The sequence below is a fragment of the Aptenodytes forsteri genome, unplaced genomic scaffold (genome assembly GCF_000699145.1).
Source record: "Aptenodytes forsteri isolate BGI_AS27 unplaced genomic scaffold, ASM69914v1 Scaffold149, whole genome shotgun sequence".
Classification (NCBI taxonomy): Eukaryota; Metazoa; Chordata; class Aves; order Sphenisciformes; family Spheniscidae; genus Aptenodytes; species Aptenodytes forsteri.
The window spans coordinates 609,413-619,878 of record NW_008795560.1 but is presented as its reverse complement, the minus strand read 5'-3'; the positions used below and the strand labels follow the sequence as shown (position 1 = coordinate 619,878).

Below are 10,466 nucleotides of genomic sequence, written 5' to 3'. Positions count from 1 at the left end.
CCCCCCCACCTTAGAACAGATTTTTCCTTAGCAGCTCGGAACAAGCCATTGATAAAAGCATCTGCAGACAAACCAGAGCAGTAAGGACCAGGGTGCCTTGAAGCAACACACAGGTAAGGAAGGCACAGGTGGAGGAAGGGGAGCCCTGGAGCGGCTGCTGGTCCCCTGGACGTGGCAAAATCCAGGGCTGAGGTTTGGATGTGTCAGCTTTTACCTTCGGATGCGTCAGCTCTTACGTGGGCTGGGTTGAGGCTAACAGGAACAACTTATTGCATAGCCCAGAGCTAAGCTGGACTCTTGTGCTAATGAGTCCTTCTTCCAATGCATCAGAGTTATCTCCTCAAAACATAACAGCTTCTTCCCCTTGAGCCACCCCATGCCCTGTCCAGCCAGCACAAGAATTAATCTTCTTCATCTTCACAGCCAACTGTGGCTTGCAGCTCCCTGGGGCACGGGACCCTGGGCTCCCAGGCACCTTGAGTGCACACAGGCCACAGGCAGCCCCGACAGCCAGAGACATACAGCGAGCAGCATCCCATCCTCTCCTCTTTCCCTCCCTGCTCTCCAGCCAACTAATCTGTACAGCTGTAAGGGGATGGGGGATGGCAAGGAAGGAAGAGAGGAGCAAATTAACCTTTCTTAGCAGTGCAGTAAATTGGTAACACCCTGTACGCACAGTGGGGTTGGAGGAGGAGGAGGAGCCGGGACTGGGACTCTGCACCCCTGTGCTGTTTGCTTTGGTACGGTAACTAGATCACGGCAGCAAAGCAGAGCCCAGCTGCGGTGCTGCGGGCTATGGAGGATGGTGCCTCCCCAGCGCATCAAGCACAGGCAGCATCTCCTCGGGGCTGGGCTGTCCTGCATCCCCAGTCCTTCACCCTGTGGTTGTGGGTGCAGGGAGCAGCAGGAAAGCCAGCTTTGCCCTGAGGCCACGTGGGAAGAGGATTGACTGTCCGAGCTTGGAAACCCACCTGCATCCTGACCTAAGGCATTTCTCTATCTAAGGTAGGTGAGGCACTTAGGGACATGGTTTAGTGGGCATGGTGGTGTTGGGTCGACGGTTGGACTTGATGATCTTAGAAGTCTTTTCCAACCTCAATGATTCTATGATTCTCAGACATGGGATGTACAATTCAACAGATGGCCTTGATTTCTGCGAACCCAAGTGGCAGCTCAACTCTGAAGCATGTCCAACAGGATCTTTTCTGCCTCCCCATCACATTGCCAGTCTTCACTGTCCCCCTTCACTTTCCTCCCCATCACATTGCCAGTCTTCACTGTTCCCCTTCATGCTTTTCCCCCCCCCAGACAGAGGCACCCTAGAAGCACTATTCTCTTAATTAAATTTCAGCCCCGGGCCAACAGCTAATTGATGGATCTGAAATTTTTTGTTCAACATATTTGGGATTCAATTAAAACCCAAAATCCAGTTCTCTTCTCCCCTTTCTGCCCTTATCTGCCAAGTACTGCGTGACCCTTTATTATTTCTTGAGAAGTAATTGGCAGATAAATCCCCCTGGCACCACGAGATCTCCAGCAAATGCACCAGAGCATTAAACTCTGTAGATGAGGAATGAGTTCCTGCTCCTTCTCCTGGCACATATTCTGACACGTTAGGAGGATTTGAGAGAGTTTTAGGTGGAAGTGGAGGCAGAAGGTCAGCACTCAGTTTGCTAAGGAGATGCTGGTTGAGAGGACAGGCAGCTGCGTGCTGTCAGGAAATAAATCACCAGCAGAAAGGAGTTAAAAAGAAGTAACTCATCACTGTAACTTCCTCCGGATATCCAACATCTGAATAAAAACCTTAATTCCTTATAAGAAATCAAAGAGCCCCCTTCAAGCTTGAGCCTGGACTACCTTGTACCCTGCAACACCCCAGCCTGCTCATAAAGTCTGAAGCTGTATTTTACCCTCAGCATTTATTTAGTCCCAACAGTGTGAATGTAGGCTGCGAGTTTATAAATATGCCACCAAATAGAGACTCTATTACTCCTAAATAATTTACCACATTGAAGCCGCTCCTCAATTTAATCTAACCTGTTAGTTTCTTAATTAAAGCCCTTCCAGTGCTTGTTGACCTGGTAAAATGCCATCTGCTTTCTTCGATTACACAGCAAACAAGTCCCCTGACAGGAGAGGGGGGACCTGGCACTGCCACACACTCCCAGGGAGGGGGATGAACTTGTGAGCAGCACAGAGAGGGGGATGGAGGAGGCAGCGGCTTGGGGAAGGGCTGGCGAGAGCGGGGTGAGTGGGGTTTATGGGCTGGGAGAACCACAGTTTGGCTGAAGTACACAGCATTCATCAGAGACTTCCAGTGTAGGAGGCACCACGTCCAGCAGGTTTACCTGAATCTGGCTGGTCTCAACACAGCATTAGTGATAGAGGCCACAGAGTAATTGCCTCTATGGAGTGCATGGATGGATCCTCAGCAACAGCTGTTTACTCCTGCAAAACACAGAAGTTTAAATAACTTAAAATAACTTACCAAAATTATCAGTTTAAGCTCCAGTCAGGTTGCCTTCTGACCTTGTCTCTGGATTTGGGTGGTGGAAAAGGTGCTTTCAGGGGAGGAATCAGGCATCCATGCCAGCCTGTGCCAGAGGAGAACATGGCCATGCTGATGGCTCTTTGGGAGAGCCTCTCCCCTGTGATCCTGGCCAGTGTCCCAGGAGCCAGCCTGTCCCAGGGCCACATTAAAGAGTAACCCACAAAACACCAGCAGTTCCCTAAAAAAGGGAGGAAAAGACCACAAGGGCACCCAGCACCTGCCTGCAACCAGAGCAGGTTGTTAGAGCTTGGCTTTCACTCTGTGGTACGATACTGCAAAGAGCACATTATTAAAATTAAAATAGCAGTACCTGTAAATTAGTAACACTCAGGTCACTGAAGAGGATGCTGAGCAACTGCTTAAATTGTTCAGAGCCACAAGAGAGGGTGGGTCACCCATTAGGGAGTGAATTAGATACAGCCCCTTTTCAGCCTGGTCTGGCCCCTGGCTGCTTCTTTGAACTAATTAGTTCAGGAAGGTCCCAGTTAAGGAGCTGCTAATAAAGCCTGGGGGATAGTCCTACGGCAATATTACTGTAATCACTCAGCAGTTATTTGTTTATTTTGCAATCCGTGTTTCCCAAGGCCCCCGGAGGGCTCTTTGGCCAGCGCTGTCCCTGGGACCTGCCTCCTCTCCTTGCTCGCTCAGAGGTCGCTCCTCAGCACTCTTCAAACCAAGGCATCCATTTTGGCGAGCACGCTGTGATGTACAGCAGACTGAAGCTTTCCAGTTCTGCAGGAATAACTCTAATTTACTAAAATACCCTCAGTTTAGCAGTTAACCAGCCCTGCCCATTTCTGCCCTGCTGGGGTTTAAATGCAGACCCCGGTGGGAGGGCATCGCCTGTGCCCCAAATCAGGGGCACTTTCCCAGCTATCGTCTGAGGGAGGGAACGTGACTGCAATGCCACAGGTCCCCTGTGCTGTGGGTGATGGGCAGAAGTATAAAGGATAATCTGTGTTTTATAATTGCTGAATTTTCTTCAGTAACCACCTCATGAATTGTGCTCCGAGTGTGCTGTTTCTATAGAGACAGGCCCTGCTGGGGTTTAAATGCAGACCCCGGTGGGAGGGCATCGCCTGTGCCCCAAATCAGGGGCACTTTCCCAGCTATCGTCTGAGGGAGGGAACGCCTAAAGCCATAAGCCCGGGAGCCTTCTGTTTCTATAGAGACAGGGAATGCTGCGAGTGCACCGGCGGCCGCTCACTGCTCCTCCAAAAGGGAACGCCTGAAGCCATAAGCCCGGGAGCCTTTAAAAGCTTTCCCCTCTCAAGGAGAAGGTCCTGGGGTGGTCCCGGTGCTAATATGATTTTGAGATGGTCAGCGAGGGCCCGTTGTCCTCCCGTGCTGGCTGATCCTGTCTGTCCTCGCGTGCACAGTGTGGGTGGCTGCTCAGAGGAAATAAAATAAAAGCAACTTTTTCCAGCCATGCAGTGCCAGTGTTTCTGGCAGAAGAGGACAGGAGCGGGTGGCCGCCGTGGGGCCCCTTGCTGCTGGTCCAGAGCTGGGCATGGTGCGCCCTTGGCTTGGCCAGGCAGGAGGGAGAAAGCCAGCGCTTTCAGAGCCAGGGCTGGGGGCTAAGCCGTGGCCAGGCATGGGAAAATGTTTTGCTGGAGTTGCTAACAGTGGCTATTCCCTGATGCATAGCCTGAGGCCTGCTTCGGCATCCTCTGGGAAGGGTCCTGAAGCGAAGGTGGTGGCGTGGAGCCAGCCCCGTTCCTGGCTCCTGGGCCAGAAAGGAGCACAGTAACCCCCCTGTGCTTCCCAACACCTACTCGCTGCCGGGGCCACCTTTGCCCCAGCTCTGGCCCTTCCTCTCACACGAACACGAAGGCCAAGAGAGGGGGTTGCTGCCGTGAGCCCTGATGCCCCACAAGGACAGGGGAGGGCAGTGCGGCCATCCCCGGGACGCCTGGGCAGGTCACTCTCAAAGGACACCGGGGCTCAGATTGCATCTTCCCTCCCACCGGTGGAGGCTAAGGCTGCTGCCCTTCGGTCACAGGACCAGGCCAGTGCCTTTATCCTGCTTCTCGCATATCGGACACCTCCCTGCCCACACCCCGGGACGCTCGGCTGGGAGCAGTGTGGGGGATGTTACCCCCGAAACCAGCAGCTCCCAAGACAGAGACCCAGCACTGTCCCCTACCCTGGGGAAGGGGCAGGCTTTTTGTTTTGCCTCTATTAATATTTTTAAAGCAATACATCATTGCTTTAGCAGCAGATCCACCTCCCTCCCTGCTGCCTCTGCCACACGTGGGCCAAAGATCTGCTCCATTCATCAGCCTGAGATTTATGAGGTGCAAAGGGCTCCGGTTACACCGCTGCCCCCAGCCTCCTCCCAGAGACTGGATGAATGAGATGCTGCTTGTTCCTCTCATACCAGAAGCAAAACAAGCCCAGAGGAGAGTAAAGCCATCATTTCACCAAACTCAGCTCCCTAAGTCTCTACCAGCACATGAAATCCTCCGCCATGAGACCCCTTGTGTCCCACAGAAGCCGGGGGAGCCCCTGCTGCCCGCAGAGGCTGAGCCTGCGTCCCGCCAGCCCCTCTGCACAGCCCGGCTTTGCTCATGTGAGACACTCCAGAAATAGAAAAGGGATTGAAGGTTTCGGCTACTCCGGATTCCTTGGGCCCCCAGGCCCCACTGCCCCTGGCTGGCTCTTGGGCTCTGCTCTCCCATCCTCCCCCATAAATCACTCTTCTCCTGGGCTGCCATTTCCCTGTCCCTCGCGCCTGGCTTTCCTCTCACTTTGGCCTTTTCAAGAGGCTGAGCAAGAGGATGGCCATGGGTAGAGGAGAATCGCTCCTCTCCAAACCCAGGAGGACCATGGCGCCGGAGGAGCAGGCAGTGACGCACAGCTTGGAAGAACTTGGCAGCAGCCCTGGGGTCGGGAGGCTGCGAAGGGACCTGTCAGCGGCCGTTTGCATCACCCAGGCAGGCTTCGGGCCAGCAAGCCGCCTTTCCGCCCGGCCCCGTGCAACCTCGGGGGGAGGCCAGCACGATGGTAGCATACAGAGCTTGCTTGGAGAGCTGGAGATGTCCTCAAACATCTGGCACCAAACTTTCGAGAAGCAGTAAATGAAAACAACTCTCTTTGCAAAGAACCCCCCTATCAACAAAACCGCAGATTTTTAAATAGGTATTAGGGAAAAGCTAAAAACCATTCAGGTGCCACCACGCAAATTCTGCACCACATGTTGATGAGCTCTCCTGTAAGACTGGAATGAGCTTGCCAACCCAGAAAGAAACCTGGAGATTCCCCCGCAAAGATCCACATGGATACAGTGAGCAGATAACTGTTTATTATTGCACGTAATCCAGCAGAACAACCGACAGAAAACTCCAGACAGTAGTACACAGATTGTAGTAAACAGCTTGTAAAATCTGTGATGAAGGCATTTTTGTGTGAAGAGTGAAATGTATCTGCATCTTTGTAAGACCTGAAAAGTATAACACAATATCCTAGTCAGTTTTGAAAGCATGCAGTTTGAGGTAAATCTGTTATTTTGCATCTAAGAAAACGAAATCCCTAAGGGGCTATATATATGTGTATATATATCCATATCTCAGCGCAATATGGATATATTTATACATCACATAAAAGCAAATCTACCTACTTTTCTCAGAAGGTTACTAGGAGGAAAGCACGTTACCGAGTGCGCATCACATGCATAAAAAATGGGGGCGGGGGGGGATTACCTTAACACTGTTGAAAAAGATCCATTTTTGTGCTTAGTGATAAATAAAAGCCCCTCAGGTCTCTCAACGGAAATTGTCTTGGTGGTTAAAAAAAGCAGTTGGCATATTGAAACCGCAGAGCTGGCAAGTGAATGCCAGCAAATGGAGATAAAACGTCAAAGGCAGCAGAGCCTGGGGTTTGCAATACATTTATACTTAAGAAAAGAAAAAAAGAAAGAAGCAAATTGCTACTAAACTATGCTCTGTGGAAGTGTAGATGATGCTGCACAGCTTTCTCAGGACTGGTACAGCCACATGGCTTTTAGGAAGGGATCACATTCACTTCTCCCACAGTTAACACCACGTATTTGCTACTGTGGCAACGTTCCTGAGCTGAATAAGGTTAAAAAATAAACTTGGTTCACAAAGAAAAGTACTGAATTATTCTCACTCTCTTATGCCATAATTAGAGCAGATAAATTAGGCAGGTTTTGCCCTGTGTCTCCAGTCAGTGTAGAGCCCTGCCTGTCTGCCACCCCATCTCTGAAATCCTTTCAGATTGACCTTTGGAGCAGACTGGGCATCTGTTTTTTTCCTTACCATCATTTCCCCATTCTTTCCAGTCCCTCAGGTTTTCCCACCCAGTCCTGTGCTGTGGGACTTCAGGATACACAGAGGTGCACAACCGACTATAAATAACATTTCCGATTACCTTAAAAATGGATAGAAAATACATATTGCTTTTAGAAGAAGGAAGAAACATGTCCAAGCACTCAGCCTCACACTAAACTGTAACTTCATCTGTGCTGACTTTCTAAGCTCGCACTGCAGAGGATCAGAGCAGATCACGGTGGAAACATCTCCTTCCAAAGGTCACTCTCTCTTGCAGCTTTGGGAATATTCGGTGCAAATCACCCAGGCCTCTGAGCCTCACACAAAAGAACAACAGCTAGAATTGCCCTTCTGTACTCTACCAGTGCTGAAAGTCTGGCTGCTGCGTATTTTTGAGCCTAACACCCAAAGAACTGGAGCCACTCAGGTCTCTGCACCTTTTTCCTTTCGGGAATAACGTAACCTCTCCCACGACAGCCACCCTGCATCCTCTGGCTGGAAAGTCTGTTCACTCTGTTGCAATGAAAGAGCACAGGAGCCCCCCTGCAGCCCAGAGCACGAAGGGGAGGAACCTGTGGGCATACGGAGGTATTTTTCAGTAAGTACCTCATTTTCATTGTAACTTGCACCATTTTCATAGAAAAAAGGGGTAAAGGGACAAATTCAGCACATCTATTTCCTTTACTGTTAGAGCGGGAAGTCATCCGCTGCAAGACACTTCTGCGTGGAGCATTGCTGGTGGCAGGAGAGCGCTCGGATGGTGCCTGGTCCTGAAACGGGACCATCTCCACCCGTAGCACCCCCCGCATGCACGAACAGCCTCGGATCAGCCAGTCCCTCGCACCCCACCCCGCGGCCCCCGTCCGTGGCACGTCAGCAGGCATGGGCAGGACTCTGGTTACTCTTCAACAAGCCCAATTTCAACTTGCTCCCCCTCTCAGTCCTCCATACGTGGAAAACGACTCCAGGCAATGGGGAAAGGAAACACTTTTTGTTCATCCCTTTGGATGACTTCCAAGCATGGAGGGCGATGTTGTCCGCCCCTAGCCGTGGCGCGGCTCTCATGAGTCATTTTGGTTGCTGTGTATTGCTTCATCTCCACGCCACGGATGACATTCTTCGGGAAATCTCTGACACTGAGTCAACCAAAGGAGTTACAAAACACATCAGTGTGCACAGATGAGACCTTCTTACTCGTTTTCCTACAGCTACAGATAAATCCCTCATCCCTGGCATGACAGGACAGTTGATGGCTTTGGTGAGAACAATTTAAGGCAACTGCTATTTTATACAAAGAAGAGAAGGAGGTTGAATTGCAGAAACCCTGGCTTTTCCTTGGTAGATTGCAGAGGCCAGCCACAGCCTGGGAGCAGGGAGACTGAACTGATCTTCAGGCACTTTTGTTTAAGGTTCATGTTTGCAGTGCAACCTTGGGATCTCAAGTCCTCCTCTTAGGTGTTTCCAGGTGGCTGAGATTTAATCCCTGCCGAGGTCTGTGGTCTCCATCAGCAGCAACGCCTGTACCAGACAGAGATGAACGGTAGAGTCAAGGGGGAGCAAAACACACGACCGACACATAATCACGGCTGTCTGCAAGGCTTTCACCTATGCAGGCTGAGTGGGGACTAATAACACAACAGAAAGCAGTGCTCAGCAGAGCAGTTTTATCCCCCAGGAGGCCCCAGGAAGGCAGCCTGATACCCTCACAGGGGCTTGGGAGGAACCTCTCACATTATGTTCACGTGAGGCCCAAGGGTCAGGTTCAGCCTTGATGGGTTTTTTTGCAGTATTTGAGCCCAAGGCAACAGAAATCTTGAGCAAACCCATGACACGTTCCTGTGTGCAGGAACCCCGGAGGCACAAGAAACCTCACAAGATTTTATTGCCACCAAATCCAAATGCAAACCCTCATCCCAATTCAAGTGGAAGAGCTGAGCAAGCTCCAGTTTAACCTTAGTCAGATACCCATCGCAGCTCATATTTACCTTTAGTAACACAGCTACGTAACAACAGCAGCAGAACTAGCACTGGTGCAATTAGAGCTGCAAATTTCAGTTTCACATTCTCTTTGTGTTCCTGCCTCTTGCTGGGCTGAGTGCCAAGAAATACTGCAACGCACGAGTTACCTGGCAGCAGCGGCCACGGAACAGCAAATTGAAAGTGTTTCTTGCAGAAAACAAATTTCAAATTTAACATCACACATTCTTGCACTGGAAGTCTCCATGAATCACGTCCATCCAACTGGGAAAGCAAAACTATACTGTGGGACTGTATCCAATCAACACAGTTCAATTTTTTAACTTTGAGGAAATAATTTTACGAAAAGACTCGAGAACTATCCACTGAAATTACTCCACAAACACTCTTGGAACAGACAAGGGGTAACTGAGAATCTCAACGCTCAATGTAAGGCAATTGCATCTGTTGAATAAATGCCCATGCATTTCCATCGCCAGGGCATCCATCACTGAATGATTTGCGTTGGCAATAAAGCCAGTCAACCCTAAACCGTCCACAGTGAAGTCTACAAATTGAGGATAAAATCTCATTGCTCGTCTTACCTTGTCCGAGGGGCACATCATGTCAAAAAATGTACAAATAGGATGGCCAGACCAATGTTCAATAAGATGACCATGCAGATCACGATTGTGTTAGGTCCCTGAAGGAAAAACCCAAAACAGAGTATTATACACTGCAATTCCAGGTGAAGAGACAGATACAGCTTGATTCTGCTGTTCAAAACCACCAGAATCGCCCCCTTCCAACGTACATAAATCTGGCACTTCACCACCAGCCTGAATTTCAAACTAGTTGAATATCTATCAATCCCTATTCCTATTTCTCCCCTGCAAACTCCTGCTAAGGAGGCTAAATCAGGCTTTTTCTGAGGCTAAAGCAGATTAAAGGAGACCCTGACCACAGGCACACAAACTGCCAAGCCCGTGTCAAGCTGCTCCTCCCAACTCCCTTCTCCACCCATAGCGCCCACGTTTGTAAATTTTTAAGATGACCAAACGCATCTGTATGAGATTGCTCTAATTTCAGACCAAAATATTTCCAAGCTGTGCTTTTCTAAAGTCCCGTCGGACCGTTCACGTCCAAAGGGCTGCAAGATGAGAAGCAGCGGGCTAACAAAACGTCTAGTTTTACAGCTGTATTTGCTAACAGCAAAACTTTCCCCCAGGAGCAGCCGGAGGCTCTGAGCCCCACAGCGTGCTAACAGCTGTATTTGCTAACAGCAAAACTGAATTTCTGTATTTTAAACCTGGGAAATCAGCTGGTGATTCGATACCACAGTTCAGCTCATGGGGTGCCCCTGCTACAAAAGAGTAAAAGTAACAGGTAAAAAAGAAACCCCACTCAGCTTTTTCTTCCCTGTCCGACATTTTCCCCCAAAATTTCCAGATCCACACTGGCTGGTAAAAGGGTGGGAAAAGAAGGGGAGAAAAGTGTAAAAAATGAATCAGAAAATGCCTGTTTTCCTCAGATTTTGAAATAGGGACGTGTCTGAAAGCATATCTACCCCGGCGCAGAGAGGAAGTTAAAATAACAGGGTTATGACCGCCAGCCCCAGCAGGCGGGGCAGGGGGGGCTGGGGAGATGGCGGGGGGGGGGGAAAAAAA

General features: G+C 50.1%; 1 protein-coding gene across 1 annotated transcript in view; it reads right to left on the bottom strand.

Annotated features, from left to right (window-relative positions):
• Positions 1–5,833: 5,833 nt before the first annotated feature.
• The window catches only part of JPH2 (junctophilin 2), a 36,238-nt gene continuing 31,605 nt past the window's right edge, over positions 5,834–10,466 (bottom strand). The window contains exons 5-6 of the mRNA XM_009282226.1: positions 9,405–9,733; positions 5,834–8,361 (exon numbers count right to left, since the gene is read on the bottom strand). Of these exons, the coding sequence (XP_009280501.1) occupies positions 9,422–9,733 (312 nt within the window). The 3' untranslated portion in view covers positions 5,834–8,361; positions 9,405–9,421. The remainder of the gene's footprint in view (positions 8,362–9,404; positions 9,734–10,466) is intronic.